General features: G+C 37.1%; 1 protein-coding gene across 4 annotated transcripts in view; it reads right to left on the reverse strand.

Moving 5' to 3' along the window:
* LOC127425490 (engulfment and cell motility protein 1-like) overlaps positions 1-22,989 on the reverse strand; it is a 178,930-nt gene that overhangs the window by 91,159 nt on the left and 64,782 nt on the right. For all 4 annotated transcript variants that reach the window (XM_051671552.1, XM_051671553.1, XM_051671551.1 and 1 more), the window contains exons 2-6: positions 11,550-11,681; positions 10,785-10,825; positions 10,574-10,646; positions 10,421-10,471; positions 8,034-8,203 (exon numbers count right to left, since the gene is read on the reverse strand). In XM_051671552.1, the coding sequence (XP_051527512.1) occupies positions 8,034-8,203; positions 10,421-10,471; positions 10,574-10,646; positions 10,785-10,825; positions 11,550-11,627 (413 nt within the window). In that variant the 5' untranslated portion in view covers positions 11,628-11,681. The remainder of the gene's footprint in view (positions 1-8,033; positions 8,204-10,420; positions 10,472-10,573; positions 10,647-10,784; positions 10,826-11,549; positions 11,682-22,989) is intronic.

Consider the following 22,989-nt stretch of genomic DNA (forward strand, 5'->3'; position numbering starts at 1 on the left):
ATAAATAATGTTAACGAGTAAACTGTTACCGAAATATCATATTCACAGGTGAATTTGTCACCCATTATTAACTATCTCTGCAATTTAACAATAATAGTAGTTACCGGATAAAGTATGTAATATTCAGCTAGTCACATGAACAACATTGTGGCCCCTAAGAGATTAAAGTTGGCAGGTTATCATGGTAGATACCGTAACTACACCATTCTTCGGGCAATTCTGACAAAATAAACAGTTTTGCAAACAACATATAAATCACAAATATTCCAGTATATTGATATACATCTAGAGCCTTCATCTCATATGAGTGTGTATATTGCTTTAAACATATCTGCCAAAAGTACCATTAATTTCTTTTTAACTTTTATCAGCAGCCTCAAACAAAGTGCTACTGCAGCACGTGACCAGTAGAGGGAGCTACGCCACTAGTTATTCAATCCTGTCACCAGCCACATTCATGCCCCATGATGTAATCAAGCCCAGGCCTGGAGTACTTGCTCTGTACCCTCAAGAGTGCTGTCATGCTCAAGTCTTCTGAATAATCGTCGCCTGGTCAGTGGCTAACAGGAATTCACGGCAAGAATGCAAGACAGTATGTGCTTGTGTACATGTGCGTGTCCACTTGGATTCTTAACGGTATGAAAGGACTTCATAGAAACCCACACATAGGCTCTTTCAGGTCAGGAGCTGTTGATACAGAGCTGCTTTATAGAAAACATACCCATGGAAATTATTTCCATGGTCAACTCTCCAGTGCACTGTGATGTAGAAACACCTCAGTTGATGGCACAGAGTTATAGTAAGTAAAAACGCAGCTATTGATTCAGCTAGTTAAAACCAACATCCCTACGGCAACCTAAATCCATCCAGCCAACACAGCACCAGAGGGAAATCACTGCTGCTCACACAAGAAAATTAATGAATTAGGCAATTCAGTTACATTTTATCCTCTCTGACTGAATACAATGTGAAATTTGCGGTCACAAAATGTAAAAATTGTTTTAATGTAATGACTAATGTAAAATAACAACAAAGAATACTTTACAGGATTTATTAATCTTGGTTAATGTTAATTTCTAAGTATACTAATACATTTTTTAACATTCCAAGTTGTATACATTAACATTAGGCAAAATATTATGAATGAACAGTAATTAATCAGAATCAGAATCAGCTTTATTGCCAAGTATGCTTACACATACAAGGAATTTGTCTTGGTGACAGGAGTTTCCAGTGTAAAACAATACAAAAACAATACAAAAACAGCAGCAAGACATAGATAATAATAAAAAATAACAAATAATTATACACATACGTACACACACAGACACACATACATACACACATATACATACGTAGTGCAAATCTAATACAAATCTGTTATCTGTTATGTACAGCGCAATTTTTTTTTTCTTTTTTTTTAAGGAATGAAAATGGCAGAAGAGGTTTGATGTGTTGGATAAATATAAAAAAGACTAAACTGTGTATTGCACATAGTTATTGCTCAATGGGGCAATTTAAGTGTTCATGAGATGGATAGCCTGAGGGAAAAAACTGTTCCTGTGCCTGACGGTTCTGGTGCTCAGAGCTCTGAAGCGTCGGCAAGAAGGCAACAGTTCAAAAAGGTAATGGGCAGGGTGAGTGGGGTCCAGAGTAATTTTTCCAGCCTTTTTCCTCACTCTGGAAGTGTAGGGGGGCAGGGGGCAACCAATAATCCTCTCAGCAGTCCGAACTGTCCTTTGTAGTCTTCTGATGTCTGATTTCATAGCTGAACCAAACCAGACAGTTACTGAAGTGCAGAGGACAGACTCAATGACTGCTGAGTAAAACTGTATCAGCAGCGCCTGTGGCAGGTTGAACTTCCTCAGCTGGCGAAGGAAGTACAAACTCTGCTGGGCCTTTTTCACAATTTAGTCAATGTGTGTCTCCCACTTCAGGTCCTGTGAGATGGTAGTGCCCAGGAACCTGAATGACTCCACTGCTGCCACAGTGCTGTTTAAAATGGTGAGGGGGGGGGGTCAGTGTTGGGGTGTTTCTCCTAAAGTCCACAATCATCTCCACCGTTTTGAGCGTGTTCAGCTCAAGGTTGTTTTGACTGCACCAGACAGCCAGCTGTTCAACCTCCCTTCTGTATGCAGACTCATCGTCATCTCGGATGAGGCCGATGACAGTGTCGTCTGCAAACTTCAGGAGCTTGACAGAGGGGTCCTTGGCGATGCAGTCATTGGTGAAGAGGGAGAAGAGTAGTGGGGAGAGCACACATCCCTGGGGGGCACCAGTACTGACTGTACAGGTGCTGGAAGTGAATTTCCCCTGTCTCACAAGCTGCTGCCTGTCTGTCAGAAAGTTGGTAATCCACTAACAGATAGACATGGGAATAGAGAGTTGGTGTAATTTATTCTGGAATATAGCTGGGATGATGGTGTTGAAAGCCGAATTGAAGTCCACAACAAGGATCCTTGCATGTGTCCCTGGTCTGTCCAGATGTTGCAGGACATGATGCAAGCCCATGTTGACCGCATCATCCACAGACCTGTTTGCTCGATAAGCAAATTGAAGGGGATCTAGAAAGGGTCCAGTGATGTTCTTCAGGTGGGCCAACACCAGTCTCTCAAATGATTTCATGACCACAGACGTCAGGGCGACGGGTCTGTAGTCCTGTGATTTTTTTTTTTTTTTTTGGGACAGGAATAATGATTGAGCTTTTGAAGCAGCATGGGACTTCACACTGCTCCAGTGATCTATTGAAGATCTGTGTGAAGATGGGGGCCAGCTGGTTAGCATAGGATCGAAGACATGCTGGTGAGATGCCATCTGGGCCTGAAGCTTTCCTCGACTTTTGTTTCCGAAAGACCTGTCCCACATCATCTTCACAGATCTTAAGTGCATGTTAGCAATGAACAATAGTATATTTAAATGAAACATTAACCTAGATTAATGCTGTAAAAATGTTTGCATTGTTAGCTCATCATACCAAATGCATTAACCAATGTTTGCGAATTACACCATATAGTTAAGTGTTACCAAAAAGGGACTAAAGTTGCATATGTTTAAACTGACTTTATAAAATGTGTTGGTTGTTTTCCAGCAGAGGACTTCTATGACATTTTTCACCCTGCAGTTTCAAATCAAACTTAAAATTGCATATCTAACCGAATCTGAATCCAAGCCTAGCATTATTTATTCATGTTCACAGAAACTTAGATGAGCTACTGTTGTTTCTGATGTTTATTTCTATGGTAAACGTTTTTTACCACTATTACTGTGGTCTAAAGTTTCTTCCTACTGCATACTGTAACGTGTTGAAATGTTGTTTATTGTTATATTGATAAGAGATATTAAGAGAAATTTGTTGTGTTATGCATTTTACTGGGTTGTAATGTCTGGCATTGAGAGCTGTCCCTGAATGTTTCATGTATTTGTGTGTGGGGATGCCTCGCTCAGGGCGTGCAAGGGGTTAAACTGTGGGCAGAAGGGGTTCACCGCTGTTTCAAGTGTGGTTCTCCAAACAGTTACAGAGTGTACGGCATGGCTGTTGCCGACAACAGCCTTCAATAAACACTGTTTATGAGATCGACCTCATGCGTCTTCATTGTGAAGCTACATTCGAAATCCCTTTTCTGTAAACACCTCATGACTGGCGCCTGGTGAAACCAGAAGTGGATTTGAATACACTCGCTAAACCAGAAATGAAACCTATGCAACTAGCCCATTGTTTGAATAAAATCCAGGAATGTGTATTAGGGTACTTGACATGAAATACTTTTATACTTCATCTAATTGATCTTTTTAAACAATATTTTGACAATTGTTTTAAAATGACTATGAATGCAGGTTTTATGACCTCATAACTGAGAGAATATGTGAAATATTTGTATAAGTAAAAACATTTGTACATCTGTCACACCGAAAGACTATTTAAAATAAGCGAATAATAGGGAAAACATTTGTGAAAAATGTAAATGGTAATCAGTTACGGGATCTAAGATTTACATTGTCCCTTATACATTAATAAAATGTTGAATCTAAAATTGATTATTTAACTTAACACGGCGTCTAAAAAATGTGGTGCTCCTGCACGAGACCCTAAAAAAACCAAAAAAAAAAAAAAAACAGTAGCTGCGTCCGAAACCGCATATTGTCACAGTGTATACTCAGACTCGAGGATGATGTTTGAACCCAAGCAGGTATTTACTGACAAACAAACAAAGACAGCACGTAAGTGATGACGTGACAGTACTGGGTTGCAGTGGAGATAGTTTACGTGATGAATACTAATGCTGATAGAGATGGTGATTTTCCTTGAGGTGGAGGGTGTGCAACAACGAAGCTTGCGTTGAGGAGATGGACACTGGAGTCGCTGGAGAGGAAATGTTTGGAGTAGAAGAGTCGCTGGAGAGGAGAGGAATCGTGATGGTGTTTAACGCTGGAGATACAGGTAAGTGAGTCTGTACACGAAGTTGAGACCAGACACAGAATGGAAGGGGAGTGAGGTTTATATAGAGGGGTTGATTGATGCAATGATTGGATGCAGGTGTGGGTGATCAGTACTCAGGAGAGTGAGAGGGTTGAGTGAAATTGGTAGGTGGGTCAGAAGGATCCGTGACACACAGTATGTACTGTATTTGATGAAGGATGCACTTATCTGCCGGCAAAACAGTACGTTCTTTTAGGTATGCATGCAAATAGTATTAATAGATTTCGGACATACTTCATATGTGGACATGGGCATCATCTTGTGACCCAAATATATGATGTAATAAAAACAACTGCGAAAACTATCTGCTTTGGTTTTGTTAAACAAGCACCATTTATGCACAAAGGAACAATTATCTTGGTATATATAGCAATTAGTTAAGAAGAGCCATCCGCCCTGCAATTCACCACCATTCCTTTAAATCCAGTGTTTTGAACATGACGTTGCATCAGCTAATGAGGGATTATGGGATCGTTAAGTGTCCTGTCCATCCGCAGTTAAAAATCTCACCGGAAATAGTAGGTCATCTGGGTATTTCTCACTTATTGCTTCATGAATACTGTGGATTCGGACATACCACTCCATTGGCATACTGTTCTATGTATAGTAAACAGTATAGTACAAAATTATGGATATTCGCAGTGAGTGAGACATGGCGCTATACAGTTAAAGACGTCCATCTAGCGCATGTTTACAATTGAAAAACTGCCCGAACAATGCAAAAACATATTTGTGTGAGCCACCCCTTGAGTCAACTACCCATTAAGAAAGTAAAAGGGCCAATTTTGGTTTCATGTTGACTAATTTCTAGGGAATGAAAGCGGTCATCTGTGTGGACCGTATTTGAAGTGGAGTTGTGGTAGTTTATCTTGTTTTACCAGCAGGTCCACATGAAGTTAGACAACCTTGTCTTTCCTCAAACAATTTCTTCCCTCTAGCTCATTTCAGCTTTGTATATATATATATATATATATATATATATATATATATATATATTCCCGAGAATATATAGAATATATATATATTCTTTATTGCTTTCTTATTCATTGACTTTGCGTCTAAATATCTTTCTAAGTTCTCTTTTTTCTAACTTCATGTTTCTGTACTCCATTGCTCTCTCTCTCTCCTGAAGGCAGCTTGTGTCTGCTGGCAGAGCTCTGCCGCCTCATGGGAGCATAAGAGTTGAAAAAGCTCTAGCTCAGCAGATTGTCTATCCCCACTTTAACCTTCAACTAAGATGGCCCTCATGGCCAGGCCACACGGCTGCTTTATATCAGAGAGGAGACTGAAGGAGAGAATGAAATGTATACTCTTCATTTATTATTAATATGCCTGTGTCTACACAATACACAATCTCTGCACCTTATTCAGATGGTGCATCTCTGTTGAATGAAGGCACATTGTTGTGTTGTGTTTCAGGGCACATTGCTGTGTTGTTGCATTGTGCTGTGTTTAAAGCTATGTTTTTTTTTGTGTGTTGTGTTTGAGGACAAATTGTTTTGTCATGTGTTTAAGGGCAAATTGTTGTGTTATGTGTTGTGTTATGTTGTGTCTGTGGGAAAATTGTTATGTTTGAGGGTAAATTGTGTTATGTTGTGTCTGAGGGCAAAGTGTTGGGCAAATTATTGTATTATGTTTCCTAAGGGCAAAGTGTTGTGTTATATTGTGTTTTAGGGCAAATTGTTGGGCAAATTGTTGTGTTATGTTGTGTCTGAGGGCAGATTGTGTTATATTGTGTATGGGGATAAAAGTTTTGAGATATGTTGTGTTTTAGGGCAAATTGTTGGGCAAATTGTGTTGTGTTGTGTCTGAGGGAAAATTGTGTTATATTGTGTATGAGGGGTAAACGTTATGTGTTACATTGTGTTTGAGGGCAAAGTGTTGTGTTGTGTCTGCCCTTACGAAAATCGACAGTTCATGGCAAGTTTGCCACAAATTCGCCACTGATAATTTTCACATGCAAATGAGCAGCAAATTGTCCATTGTTGTCAAAGGTTCACCACTACCAGCGAAGAGCTGCAAACTTCTGTCAAACATCTGCGGTGAAGCTCATTTGCATGTGAAAATAACAAGTGGCAAATTTGCTGCAAGTTTGCGGCTAATTAAATTTTTTGTAAGTGTTAGGGAAAATTGTTGGGCAAATTATTGTTTAACATATCTTGTGTTTGGGGGGAAATTGTGGTGTTATGTTGTGTCTGAGGGCAAATTGTTGTGTAATGTTGTTTCTGAGGGCAAACTGTTGTATTATGTTGTGTCTGAGGGCAAATTGTTGTGTTATGTTGTGTCTGAGGGCAAACTGTTGTGTTATGTTGTGTCTGAGGGCAAACTGTTGTGTAATGTTGTGTCTGAGGGCAAATTGTTGTGTAATGTTTGAGGGCAAATTATTGTGTTATGTTGTTTCTGAGGGCAAACTGTTGTGTTATGTTGTTTCTGAGGGCAAATTGTTGTGTCTGAGGGCAAACTGTTGTGTTTGAGGGCAAATTGTTGTGTTATGTTGTGTCTGAGGGTAAATTGTTGTGTTATGTTGTGTCTGAGGATAAACTGCTGTGTTATATAGTGTGTGAGGGTAAATTGTTGTGTTAGGTTGTGTCTGAGGGTAAATTGTTGTGTTATGTTGTGTCTGAGGGCAAATTGTTGTGTTATGTTGTGTCTGAGTGTAAATTGTTGTGTTATGTTGTGTCTGAGGATAAACTGCTGTGTTATATAGTGTGTGAGGGAAAATTGTTGTGTTATGTTGTGTCTGAGGGTAAATTGTTGTGTTATATTGTGTTTGAGGGCAAATGTATGTGTTATGCTGTGTCTGAGGGCAAATTGTTGTGTTATGTTATTTCTGAGGGCAAATTGTTGAGTTATATTGTGTTTGAGGGCAAATTGTTGAGTTATATTGTGTTTGAGGGCAAATTGTTGAGTTATATTGTGTTTGAGGGCAAATTGTTGTGTTACGTTATTTCTGAAGGCAAATTGTTTTGTTATATTGTGTTTGAGGGCAAATGTATGTGTTATGCTGTGTCTTAGGGCAAATTGTTGTGTTACGTTATTTCTGAGGGCAAATTGTTGTGTTATATTGTGTTTGAGGGCAAATGTGTGTGTTATGCTGTGTCTGAGGGCAAATTGTTGTGTTATGTTGTGTCTGAGGGCAAATTGTTTTGTTATGTTGTGTCTGAGGGCAAATTGTTTTGTTATGTTGTGTCTGAGGGCAAATTGTTGTGTCGTGTTGTGTTTGAGGACACATTGTTGTGTTGTGTTGTGTTGTGTATGGGGGAAAATGTTTTGGCGTATTGTGTCTGAGAGCACATTGTTTTGTGGGTGTTCTTTGATAACCAAATATCGCTGAACAACTTTTTTGGAATTTGAAAACAACATCTAAAATCTCATTGAGATGTTTAAACAAACAGAGTACAGTGCAAATCATTGGCTCTTTATTGTTAAATTCAGGCTTTTATTGTCTTAACCCTGCTAACAGGACAAACCAACGAGTGAACACCAAGAGCATCTTGATGAAAAACAGTTATAGGATGAAAGGTAGCCAGAAAAAAAGATGAAAAAAGTGACTTACTCTGTGCCGCTCTCAACCATCTGTGTGAGCAGCGAGATGCCGTCTAGGTTGATGAACTCCTGAGCGAAGGTGATGTCTCGTGAAGAGTTGGCCAGATCCTTCAGAGCGTCCAGCTTCATGTCCATGCTGGAGGACTGGATGCGCTCGTGCAGCTGCTGGGCCATCTGGGCCTGTTACCATGGCCACAGAAAAGGCGTGTTAATGAACGGGTGACAGATCATCATGTAGGAGGTCATGCCTTTAGTAACACGATTCAAGAAAGTGGACGAGAAAGCTGTGTCCTAAATGACGCACTATACAATCCACTTACAATATACAATATATGCACTCTGCCAAGTAGTGTATGAATTTTCAAAGTGTAGTATCGTTCCAAATGGAACACTTAACAATTTTTTACAACAGACGCATTCACTGTTTAACAGCTGATGGAAGTGACGTTTCAAAGCATGCAATGCGTTCCCGCTGCTTTAGCACATTTGCCCACCTCAGTTTAACACTTTAATCTCAAACAGTGCACATATTCACACAGCGTGGGGTGATGGTAAAGCATTCGACTTACATTTGTAAGGTGCTGTCTTCACTGAAGTATAGTTGCTAGATTATCCATTATTTACAATTGTTTTGTCAGATCCGCATCGCTGACAGGTAACACTCCGTTTTGGCGGTTGAAGAGGTGCATCTTTTTGTTGCATTTTCAGTGTTAACACACAAACATCGCACTACTTACACTAGAAAATGACGTAGAATAGCGCAGAAGTGTGCAGTCTGGGACGCACCTAAAATCACTGGCTTGCTGAATACCAAATGATACCCTCATTACTGAGTATTAAGCTTGTTAGTGTATCACCTAAAAGTTTTAAATATTTAAAGGGATAATTCACCCAAAAATTAAGATTCTATCATCATTAACTTACTCTTATGTTGTTCCAAGCCTGTATGATTTACTTTCTTTTATGGAACACAAAGGTGATGTTCAGACACAATTCCATTAAAAAATAAAATAAAAAAGTTAAAAATTAAAAAATAAAGGTCAACATTTTTCAAAATTGTGTTCAGAAGAAAGTGATATTGGTTTTGAACAATGAGGGTGAGTAAATGATCGCAAAACTTTCATTTTTGTGTAAACTATCCTTTTAATAGTGCATCTTTTATCCTTTAGGATCCATTTGGTTTCTGTTCAGTTTTTTTATGTATAATTTCAGTGTAAATGAGCAATAATAAATTATTCTGTACATTCAGTTCTTAGAAATGGAAAGCTACTTTCCTTCAGGACTGTTTTATTGCCATTTTGATCTCTCATCACTACAAACTTCGTATATGCATGGATAATTTTATTCTCCAAACCCAATATTTTAATTACACCAATGTAAGCCTGGTTATAAAAAGTTAACCCAAAAATGAAAATTCTGTCATCATATACTGACCCTCATGTTTTTCCAAGCTGGCATGTCTTTTATCAGTGGAATATTAAGGCTGAATTTTCCATATAATGACATAATTAAACTAAATGGAGACTAGGTCTGTCAAGCTCATAAATTGACAAAAAGCACCCTAAAAGTCATAAAATATCCCATATGACTTATGCGCTAAATTCCAAGTCTTCAGAAGTCATATGATAGTTTTTTATAAGGAACAGTCCAAAATTAAGCCATTATTCACTGATAATCTTCACATCCAGTTTTTTAAACTTGGTTTTGAGACACGAGAACCAATGCTGTGTCACTGATGTCAAACCTGGTGCATGATAACTTGAAGAATAAAGTTTGAAAATGACTTGAGAGCTACAGTGGAGGTGAAGATTGTCAGTGAATAACAACTTAAATTTCACTGTATGCTTTCATTGTATGAAAAAGAATGCGTGAACATTCTGCTAAACCTCTCTTTTTGTGTTCCATGGAAGAAAGTCATTCATGTTTTGAATTATATGAAGGTGAGTAAACGATGACAGAATTTGCATTTGTCAAACATGGCTAGTGCAAGAATGTGTGGTGCAGAATATCACAGGAGGAGGAACAGCAATTGTTGTCATTATGCTAGAGGGGACCATTTAAAATGTCACAGACATCAGCTTTAAATATCATCATCCCCAAGCTGCAAATTCAGATGGGTCATCTGAAAGCCACTTTCTGAATGACATTACCATTCTAATATAATATGTGGCACAAAACTTGCACAGAAACCTCATTTCTTGACAGGTCACGCAAGAGTGTTTCTCAGCTTCTGACACTTTAGGAAGCTTTGGTAATGTAACCTTTCACCCCTTGCATTTGAAGGATTACAGGAGTCAGATGGAGTGGGAGGGGGTTCAGAGGTTAAAGGCAGTTCCTTCCCACTGATAAAGCCCTCAGAGACCTGAGTTAAAAAATAAATTCAAATTTGCTACTCACAGCAGATGTAGTAAGCCGCAGGATGGAGCCGTTTTTGATGTTGTTGCGATTCTGGGTTAAAAAGAAGATATGTTGTTACGGTTTGGGATGAGGTATCTTTTGAAATTAGCTTAGTAATGCTTGGTGTTTTTGAGATGTAGTGGTGTATTAAACCTTTTCGGTGATGTAGAAGTTGGTGGAATCAGCATTCTGTAAGGCATAGGTTTCAGGGTTCGGCAAGTTCCACCTAGAGGGGATTCGGAGAAACATCAGAGATTGCTATTTGACGAAGTCTGTTGCCATGTAACAAAAAACAAAAAACAAAAAAAATTACTCCAGCATAAAGAAGAAAATGAGAAAAGTCTGTAAAATTCATGTTACTTACCCCTCACAGACTTCTTTAATGATGGCTGAGAGAGGCTTTTTCTGCAAAACAAAACTTTTGACTTATTCTTCCAGACCAGGAACTGATATTCTACCAAATGTCCTTACAGCTAATACACGGTCTTCATATCCAACAATAGTGTCACATTCACATCAGTTTCTACAAATACTGACCATACGTTTGGTTGTGTCGAATGTCAAAGTCAAGGGGATATTCAATAAACTAATATAAATGTTTCAACAAAATATACATTTCACATTTTTGCTTTTAAACCCTCTAGTAAACTTGCCCGATTGAAATCCACTGTAAGAGCATTACTATAAACACAATATTTGTTTGAACTGAACAAGTCAAAATTATTCTCTGTGGTTATTGACAACATGCCAAAGATTCTGTCTACAGAGCTAAACTTGTATTTACTCCAAAACAATGCTTTAAAGCAAGCATACACCATTGAGCCATTTTTCATAAACATAAATATACAGTATACAGTATTTCCAGTGAAGTTGATGCAGATATGTGCAAACAAGCAAACTTTTCTAATGACAAAAACATTAGTTATAGACTTGGACCTTGCAGGTGTAAATAGGAGTATCAAAGATGAGACCTCATAAATGACACTATGGCACAGAGATGCAAAGAGTGAAATTGTGACAGTTAATACAGTTAGAGAGCAGTGAATCTCTTGGCCTGTGACCACTAGCAGCAGGTTCACAGCCACAGGCATATGGACAGGCTATTCTAAGTTATGCTATTGGCATTAACCTGGTCTATCTCCATGAGTTTGGGAAAGGCCCCCGGCCACTCGATGGCCACCTTCAGGATGTCTGCTGGGGGCGGCATGACTGCGCTGACGGAGGGTGTGGCCTCTCACTGCTGCCTGGCTCTCATCCAAGCCTATAGAGGGAGACAGAGAGGGTCATTTTATGCATACCAGTTATTCAAAAAATCTTCTCTTTATCAGATAAACGATTAAACATAGTAAAATGATTGCATTCAACTGAGAAATAGAGATGAAAGACCATTAAATAAATAAGCTTATTGCTTTCATATTCTGAATGCTTGATTATTATTGAGACACCCTTCATTCATAAAATCCTTTGCGTGTTTGTTTATTAAATATTTTGAAAAATTTGATTATGTATTAAGTTACCAACATGATCACAGCACTCTCAGCTTTATTTAACACATTTTGTAAATATATTCCGCAGCTTTTCTCATAGTTTCTCCAAAAATCAGCACAGAAATGTAAAAAATAAGATGTAAATAAAAAAAAATCTGGAACTGGCCATATTAAACTATCCCATAATATTATGGAATTATGTTTTAGATTTGTTCTTGCTATACTTTTTTAAAAAAAGTAAATGCACATTAGTTATCTAAATATTATTCAAATTCAGCCTTATCGCTCAAGATCAACTAAGGATTATTTATGAAGCAGAGTATTCTACTGTAGTATTGTAGTATGAAGCCGAGTATTCTTACACTCAGTTCATAAAATAAAAAATAAAGAAATACATTTTTAAAATTGTATATTTCAAAGTAAAGTGTGATATAAAATATATTTGAAATAAATGACTTCAAGTTCTCTGTAAATAGTTAATTTTCTATTATATTCATTTTCTTTAGCCACGTTTCTCTAACTGATCTATACATTTCTTCCTTCCCGTCCACCTGCTTGTTATTTTTGCTGCGACAACTTAAGACACCAAATATTTGGTTAGAAAACATGTTTGACCTTGGGGTCAAAACAGAGAGCTCTTTTTGTAACTAGATAATATGCTGATAAGAACCATAAGCCTTAAAATTGTAACTGAGGAACTCAAAGAAATTCACAGCTTTTGACTTGAACAGTGTCACTTTGAGAGCTCCACACTGAGAAAAAAACATAATGACAAATCTTAGTGGCAAGTTAATTGCTGCAATATATCGTATAACTTCTTTAAAATAGATTTACATGTGTGTGATTACAGTACAAGTATGAAAATTTTAATGGAGAATATTTTTAGGGGCCCTAATATTACTATATTATATTATATTAGATTAGATTAGATTTTCTCCCTGAAGTCCATTTCTGAATGTTAGTCCAGGTTTCTTGCAACGAAAACAATTTGTAGTTTGTTTTTAAATGACTATTGTCTATTGACGATTGAACCGGCGTAGTTCAAGTCACTTTATACTGAAGTGTGGTATATATGCAAATGTAGGCAGTCATATGTTAATATATCAATGTTGCAGTATCATTATCCATTGTGATTTAACTACTTTTGATAAATGATTAGTTTTTGCAGCTTAAGAGTTAAGAGTAAGTCTATATTACACATAAAAAGCATCAGAGCATCAGTGAGACAAAAAAAAAAAAAAAAAAGTGGAACACAAACTTCCTTGTGCAATCCCACTTACACATGCGTGGACATTGTATTTTGGCTTCACTATACGTAACGCATAATTACATTTCTTTAAACCATCTGATCTCAGTTCAGGAGACTCTGGGCTGTCAGTAAAGGGTTAAACTTTCGATGGACAAAGTAATGTGACGAAACAACATGGCGCCGATCATAGCAGAGTTTGTCTTTGGGAGAAACGCCAACAAAACTACAACTGGTAAGAAACCTAATTAAGTTTTTACATTTAAAACTGTCTGAGTCAAATGATTAGTCTCTAGTTTAATCTGATAAGCCATTTTTTTTATTTGAACAATTTAATCGCAAAACGTTACACTGCTAAACACAATGTACACAAATGTGTACAATAGCATAAGGTTTTCATTGGAAATCCAATATTTACTGTGAATTTTCAAATTGAGAAAAAAAAAAATTTGCTTTCGGAGACTTTATATGGATTTAGGATAAAAATACGGAGTATTTCGAACTGTCCTGAGACTAGTGCAGGCAGAATGGAGGTTAAGTCATTCACTTAATAGGGAGCAAGGAAGCATCCTATAGCTTTCCTATGAAGCCAAGTGCATTTAATCCAAACTTCAGATCAAAAGTTCAGTTTCAGGCTGCAGATGATGTTTGAACCATTCAACATGATTGGCAGACATGGGACAATGGTAATCAGTACTTAGATTCAGAATTTATAATAGATAATTTTATTTTAACATGGTTGGCAGTGATTGGACGATGCTGGCCATTATTTGTATCAGAATTAATTATGCTAATTTCTGATTGGTAAAATGCTTCAGCACTGGCTATCACTTGTTTGACAGTGCAATGAGAGAACACTGAGATTTTGTTGCCAAAATAGAAAAAAAAAAAATATTGTAACAAGTCAAATCAAGTCAAATAATTTTTATTTGTATAGTTTATTATTTGTTCATTTCCCAATACACATTTTTCCAAAGCAGCTTTAAAGAAAATCAGTTATAATGTCTGTAATGTCTCAAAAACTTAAACAACCAACACTCCTGGGAAACATAATAAACAATTTGATAAAAAAAAGTTTTTTAAAAAATAAACTGACTTTCTATAGCTTGGTATAATTTAAAATTTCATAAATTAGTCCCATTGTCCACATATGTGGACATACATTTTTAGGATAACTAATTGCTTTAAAATTAGTTTTGGCATGTTTATTAAGTGCTACTATTTACAAATAATAAAAAAAAGAAATGGAAAATGCATACAGCAGTCACGCTAGTGTCTCAGGAGGATAAAGCACATTATCAAATAAGGCTAACACATTTGCATGTTGTCAAACTAATAGAAGTTAATTCCAGAACAACTTTTCAATTAAATATCACAATATTTAATTAATAACTTTGTCTAAAATACCATTACATTTAAGTACAATAAAACAGTTAATCCTCTCTTTGAATAGGTTAGATTAGCTGAAAAAGGAAACTGACATCCACTAAAGCCCTGTATAAATTATTCAGTACATCTGACAGTTAGAATAGTGCGGATCATCGTTGGTCCTTGTGGATAAACCCTGTTACATTTTTAATCCATCGTTCCATAATGCATGGGGATGATTCTTGGAGGGAAAACAAGAACACATGCAGCCAGTGAAACAAGCATTCATTCAAGCCATTCAAACAAGCTGCCATGTCACTCGCCTGCCATGACTCATCCCATAATACTCTCCACAGACACTACCCAGGCTCTGTTGCTATGGCAGCTGTTCCATTCGAAGTTTACAGGGCGGTTGTCTTGGAAATGTTTGTTTCATTACTTGTAGGAAGTTTCCATATTAAAAAAATGTCATGTCGTATGACAAAAGTCAATTCATTTCGCACAGCTTTTCTTCAAACAGACAGAATATCTCACTCTTTCAAACATTTAAACTTTTTATTAATTACTGTATTATTAAAATATTTGTACAAATTTTTTAGAGGTACTGCTGAGGCACCAGAGTCTTATAGAGACTTGGGGCTGGGCTCTTTTGACCAGTAAGCACCCTATCAACCACCCAGAGCACCTTTCAAATTGCATAACAACATGCTAAAAACCACTCATAACACCTTAGAAACCACATTGCAATGCCCTGGCAACCACCTACAACATCCTAGCTTTGTGGCAGTGAGTTTTTCACTGAAGAGCTCCCCTTACACTTTCTTCAGAACATTTAAAAATCAAGAGAGATCAGAGATGAGATTATATAAACTATAAAATACACTGAGAAAAATAAACAAATTGTGATGAGTCAGAAATAGGCAACCTTTGTCCACAGGAGCACAAGGTACACTTTTTTCCCCAAAAAAGCAAAAAGCTTTCTTTTAGCAGTAGGGTAAGGGGTTAGTGCTAAATTATGTCATGAATCACCTAATGACTATAATTATGAAAGTTGTCTGGCTTGATGAGAATTATATATATATATATATATATATATATACCAATTTTGGTGGCTGTAGGTGAACATGGGGGTGCTATAGAGGCCGTCACACACACATTTTAAAGAGACCCACCCCCCCACATGCGTAAACTTTGGCCCTGACCTAATGGCAATGACTCTGATGTGTGTGCAAAATTTCATGACATTTTAAGCATGCCAAGAGCCTAAAAAACACCCAAATACAGGAAGAAAGGAATAATAACAATTAATGCATTGCCATGGCAACTGTATTTAAGATATCAAAATATCCCTTTAAAAATTTACATCAGCAGTGTCTTGACATTATTCTAAAGAATGTTGAAGCAATTCATGTAAACATAAGAAGGCTTTTTCAAATCTGTCAAAAATGCCATACTTCCTGCTGCCAATTGATGGTGCTATGACCATGACACATAATAGCCACATTAATGTGATCAGCCCCCATTACCAAACATACAGCTGAATTTTCATCAAAACCATACAATGCACACAGAAGATGTAAGAAACTTCCTGTTTCCATTTTTAGCCATAAATTTATTGGTTCGCCATGGCGACACCGTTCAAAATATCAAAAATCTGTTCGCAGTTTAGCATCTAAAATGTCTTGGCATGATGCTGCACAAAATTTGGTGCCAGTCACATGAATCCCCTAGGAGGAGTATTTAAAAGTTCAGAACCTGCTATTTTCAGAAAATTCAAAATGGCCGACTTCCTGATGGGCAGAGCTAATGACTGAGTATGAAAGTTGTTTGGCTTTATGAGAACTATATACAGGTATGTACCAATTTTGGTAATGGTAGGTGAAAATGGGGGTGCTACAGAGCCCCCCTTACATGCCCATTTTCAGGGGCACACTACTTTGTCATTCGTCCATGCAGTCATGTCCGTAAGCTGAGAATCAAGGTCTGGCTGTGTGTTGAGAAGCGAGAAGCAAGTGCGACAGCGATAGCTGTTCAGTCAGTCCAGTCGCGGTTTCAGGAGTCAGGACAGCAGCGGAGAAATATCCCTCTCCTAATTGATTTAACTGTTTGTTTTTACTGTTTGGCTATGCTTTAATGAATCGAACATTACTTATGTGTACTGATCGCAATGTGTTTATATGTTTTGTTTTTTTCAGTGAAGTTACTATTATATACTTCCTAATATTCATGACTTCTGAGTATTTTATAACATTGCTGCAGTTTCGTGTTTCACAAATTGTGTCTCTAAATGTGTGTGCCGCTGTTTTCTCAGGCTATTTTTTTCTCTTCTTTTTTTTTTCTTTTTTGGCCTAATGGTCTAAACTTTGCAAGCAAGTAAGCAAGCCAATAAAGTATTTTTGGAGCAATAAGTCCATGTACGGACACTTGCCATTTTATCCTTTAAGCAGAGAGCCCATTAACAGATCTAAAAGTCACTATACTGTAGGTACAAGGGACATCGCTGGACATAGTTTTCATCTAATACATGACAATTACTTGCTTCTGTCACACATAACAGCTTCCTGTCATGTTTACACACTCTACTGATCGGTTAGGTTTAAATAAGGGGTTTGGGTAAGGGCATAATATTAATAAGCATGTCCTTGACACCTTGCACGCGAAACTCGCGCTTACTTCTGCATTACACATCCAGGCATTTGCACGTGATGAAATCGTAAGAATTCATACCAACGAAATTGAACGAAATCATATGAAATAGCTAATTCGTAAAACATGTACAAATTTACATGAGATCGGGCTGTGCAGTTTTATGCTTCAACCACTAGAGGGCCAAAAGTTACATATCACTTAATAGATATGATGATAACGGTAGCAACAGTGATTTTTTTTGTCCAAATTGTGCAGCCCTGTGATAAAAATGTATCTCAAATTACTTTGACTTATAATAAATAATGATAATAATAATGATGAATAATCATGATTAAAATTTTTAGCAAAATTATTGTGATAATCATTTTCAACATTATCGTGCAGCCCTAGTGTGTGTGTGTGTGTGTGTGTGTATGTGTGTGTAAGCAAAAGCAATCATCTGCCATGAGAAGTGATTCAGTTTGTACCACTGAAAGCACTCAACACAGAGGTAACAAATGATATACACTGTCACTGAAATGTGGAGTTTAGCTGTCGAACAGACCTGAAAATGTTGTCACCAATATGTCGAGCATTCACATCCATTTTCTGTTCAAAGCAACGGGTTGTGTTAGATTTGAGGCCCGCTTTCCTGATAACTGCAGGAGACACATCTTGCGGTTACGGATTTGATTTCCCTAGAAACAGACTTAGTGAAATGCAGGAACGGTACATTCTAAACAGCAGACAGTCAAAGCTCTTAAGCTACCACGGGAGTCTGTCTTGGGAAAGGTGTGTGTGCTGTCTGTATCAGAGTCTGAACTGTCATTGTGCACTGGTTCACCTAGTTATCACTCATTTGTAATATTATGTATGGACTGTACAGGGTGAGTAGACTAGAAGTTTTTTACAGTACGGAAAAGAGACGGGCATTCTGCTAAATAACTTTTTTGTAATCCAATGAAGAAAGTCATGCGTTTGGAGCGAAATGACAGAATTGTAACTTTTGGGTAAACTGTTACTTTAAGTTCACGCCCCTGAATGTGGTAATGACCTTGAATGATTGTCTTTCTATTTCTCCATTTCCTTTTTTAAATTTTTGTGCATTCTACCTCTTTTTATTTGGTCTCACTGGTTTGGCTGTACTACAAGAGGATCAAATATATACAGGCACAAACCTATTACAGCATTCAAGTATAAGTGGTTTCATTCCATATGAATGTTGACGAAACAGTGAAAAATAAAATGCTGGATATGTGGATATAACCACAAAACCATTAGGACACTATTATGTAAGGTGCCTTCACAAAAACCAGGGCTCTTAAAGATAGAGTGAAAAGTAGTTTTGGTTAAAGTACTTACAGACACATTATCTATCACAAGTTGCATGAAAATCTACTAAACAATCCTGATTTGACTTGGAAAAAACATTTTGGTTGACATGGATATTTTAACTGAGCCTACAATAATGTTAGGTTCTGTACAAAGGGAGTGAGAAAGATAACACACTGACAGACAGAAGGGATTTGATTTCTTCAGGGGGCTTCATAGTCTAATCAGTCAGACAGGCAGAGGAAGAGATGCTTCTCTCTGTTGGGGAGCAGGGACACATGGCATTGCCTGCTCTTCCATTCAAATCCCTCCAGCACTACATAAATTGCTGAATTAATCACTCACTCCACCACCAGCTTCCTCTGAACATTTAACCTTAACCGTGAGGAAACATGAAGTTGGGAAACACTTTACATTATAGCATAGCAATACTATGTTTTATAGACATATAATATGGTAACACCATGTTTTTGGACAAGTTACATTAATACCATTTTTATGGTAATGCCATTTTATTTATTTTTTTGGTCACGTAGGCTAATCTGGTAATGCCATGTTTTTGAACATGTACCGTGATACCATGTTTTTTTAGACAAGCACTATGGTAATGTCATGCTTTAAGATATGCATACCATGTTTTTAAGATATGTACTTTGGTAATGCCATGTTTTTGGACAAGTAACATGGTAATACGATTTTTATTTTTGGTCATGAAGGCGACTCTGGTAATGCTGTGTTTCTGGACATTTATCATGGTATTACCATGTTTTTGTAGACATGTACTATGGTAATGCCATGCTTTTTGACATGTTTACCATGATTTTTAGACATGCACTATGGTAATACCATGTTTTTGGACATGTACCATGATAATACCATGCTTTTAAGAAGCGTTCTATGGCAATGGCAAATTTTAAATCAAGAATTCAACAAAAACTTAATGTGATGCCAATTATTTAATTCAAACTTTTATATTTAGAATTTAATTTAGAATTTTTATATGAACAGTTAACGGGTGGGCGATATGACCAAAATCTTATATCACGGTATGAGTAATTTTATATCACGATAAATATATAGATCACAACATAGTAAAGGTTTTCTGTAAAAATCAATAAAAATTGGCTTCCTCTTTATTTGGAACAAGACAAACAATGTCAAAGTAAATAAATAAAAATCAACTTCTTGAACAAAATAAATATGTAAAAATAAATAAATAAATGACCAAATAGAGTTCATCTTTTGGCTTTCAAAATATTCTTTTGCTTTCTTCATTTTGAGGTGGTAAAACAGATTGCTTGTTTTACGAATGATTATCGTCGTGCAAAACCGTTTGCAGATGACATTTTTCTGCTCTGTACACTGTCACACTTGTTTTAATAACAAGCTCCTCTTCAATTTATTGACCTGTTTGGGAGTTGTCCCATTCTGTTGAGATTTATTTCTCCATTTGGGGTTTTCCTGGGTCAAAAATGATTGAGCAGCTTGAGTGATCCCGATCTTAACTCTCCTGTCTGTGGAGCACAAATATCGGAAAGCCTGCTGGATTCACGTGCACATTTGCGTGTCAGATGTGAAGAATATTCACGCTTTTAAAATGCCAAACATGCGATGAAGGTCACAATTCACTTGGGCAGCTACAGAAAATTGTTCAATGCCAGAAAAACCCTGTCCATGTTTCTTCAATTGTCTCAGTCTCGCGTGAAGCCCTGCCCACTGACAGATAAGCCCACGCTGCGCACATGGATATTTACATATCGCACTATAACAAAATAATTATTTTCCATCCAAACAGAAAATGAAAATAAAGAAGAGGCTTAATTGTTCAACATGATTGATTCTGAAGCCTATCCATCACACATTGCTTTGCCCAATTTAGTCAATAATTGATCCAGGTGCTGTTTAATAATTCCTGAGGTAATTTACTCACACCACATCCAATGGTTTCTCACATCGTGTTTGACAGCAAGACAACAGGCAAAGGCAGGTAAGCGCAGCAACATTAATTATAGTTAGTAAGTGAAGCCCAAGTATAGTCTGGGCATGGCAAAGGGTCAGTTAACAACTTTTTAACAAGCCTTTCTCTCTAAATGTAAAGCAACTGAACACCCATTCCCAAACATACGGCAACTTTTTGCATAACCGTGACAGAAAATATACTCGGAAATGAACTAATATTTATATTAGCCGGCCATCTGTACCTCTCTGCAACATTAAATGTCAGTTACCTTAAAGCCTTTCTTCAAGATTTTCAGTAATAAAGCGATAAGTTAAGCCTATCAATCTCTCTTTATCTTTCTGTTCTGCGTCCCAGGCCAGAACGCATTCCCCCTCTGACCATTTTTGTCATGTGACAGTTAGAGCAACATCAGTAGACAGAAGGTGAGCGGTTGCTAGGTACCTCTTAATAAAATAAAATAAAAATTTATATTTGAACCCATTTAAAATGCTAAGTAAAATTTTAATTTAAATAAAATAAAAGTAAAATAAAATACATTCTTTCATTACTGTTTAAAATTGTTCTTTTGGTTATTTTTAAGTCGGGGTGGACTGGGAAGAGATTTCGGCCCTGGATTTGACATACAACCCAGCCCAAAAGTAGTTTGCGGCCCACTTCGGCATAGAGGCAGCGTTTTGCGGCCCTCTTCAGCCAGTCGCGGCCCATTCAACATATTTATATAAAAATACCACGGTATTACCACAGTAATAGCATGGTAACAGTGATAGCCCCAGTGTTGTTTAAATGTTGTCAAGACTTGACTCTTGCAGAGAAACCAACACCACTAATCCAAGCAGCTGCAGTGTACCAGACGTGACAATCACCCAAAAAAGAAAGTGAAAAAATACTCAGAAACTCACTCTTTCCAAGGTTTCAGTTCACTCATGGTGCTGGGATTACTCTTGGCCTTGTCCTGCATAGATTTCAAAAGAGCCCTACAGTGATTCATCTGACACCTCTAGAAACTTTGCAAAGTTAGGGCCTACAAAAGAGCAGTGAGCTTTATCTGGGCTGAGAAACAAAGAGATGAGAGACAGCTACTGAGTTACTATTCACATTCTCTCTCAAACACACACATACACTGATGCAAGACAGTTACCATTTCTTCCCTGCAGGCCTGACCAGTACAAACCTAAAGAGTCAGAACTGTGGGTCCAGTCCAAGACGAGTCCAGTTCTTGAGACTATGTTGGCCTTACATTGACTTTACATAGTCAAAACTAGTACAGTAAAAGAGGTAGTACAAGGAAAAGTCATTTTTTTCATTTTGACTTTTCTTTCATTCATTCACAGATCACCTATTAGAGAGCCTTAGAGAGGAATTTGTAAAATGAAAGACTTTGTAAGTGTTTTTGGCCACTTGTTTTTTTCCACCACCCTTATAAAAAGTACTGTGGCAGTGCCATGGTACAATGATGGTAATAGATTGTCATTAGACCAACACTTTGGCAAGGTCACTGCCTATGTCACAGACAGAAATGGTGGCAAATCACTAGCGTGAACAGTAAACCAAACCTACTGTATAGTTAGCTGACCAAACAGTCCTCAAAAAGTTACCTTTTACTTAAAATTGTCTGGTTAAGGTACATGAAATGTTGTGCTGTGCTGTTGGCTGTTAAAATCGCAATAGCAAAAACCAAGGCTTTTACTTTTATCAGACTGAGGGTTAACCCTAACTCATATCCTTATAATAGTTTTGCTAAGCACATTTCTGTATTTATGATGGCTCTGTGTCATACTTTTGTTTAATTAATTACTATAACTAGCTGTTTTGTTAGCAATAACGTACCCAAACCTAGCTAGCTTTGAACCTGAAGGCTAATTTGATTCTATATTATCTTTTAGTGATATTTAATGGAGCTAGCTTGCGCTAGCTGTCTAATTTTTCAAATCTAACATAACAGTTTTACACATGTGCTGCAATGTTTGTAAACAATGGGACTGGTCTATATAGATACAATCAATACAATAGATTGTCTCTATTTTAATACTTTAAGTACTGGATATGCTTTGGCAATACTGTAAATGCAATCATGCCGATAAAGCTTTGTTGACTCCGACTGGTTATATCATGATACTATTAAACATACCATCGTACTGACTGAATACCATATTCCTTTAACACATGGTACCTCAAAGTCCTTCAAAGAATAACAAGGTACTATCATGGCATATGTCAAAAAACATGGCATCAAAGTACCATGTCCAAAAACTAGGGTATTATATTGTTATAAGTCCAAAAAAAAAACAAAAAAAATGGTATTACCATGGTACCATGTCCAAAAAACATGGAAGTAGCATAGTTTTTGGTGCATTTTTGTTAATGTAATCTCTTTTTGACAAACACTGAGAGATAATCAAGCCAAAAGTATTTTTTTGGCAGTATGCACTGATATGAACCACCCATTTCCTGGCCTTACTACTAAAAGTGATGCATTTAAAAAAAGGGAAATGGAAAGAGATGTATATTTTTGAATTCTTTTGAGTATGTCTTTAGTTTCCTTGTGTCA

This window comes from Myxocyprinus asiaticus, chromosome 34 (genome assembly GCF_019703515.2).
Source record: "Myxocyprinus asiaticus isolate MX2 ecotype Aquarium Trade chromosome 34, UBuf_Myxa_2, whole genome shotgun sequence".
Taxonomy (NCBI): Eukaryota; Metazoa; Chordata; class Actinopteri; order Cypriniformes; family Catostomidae; genus Myxocyprinus; species Myxocyprinus asiaticus.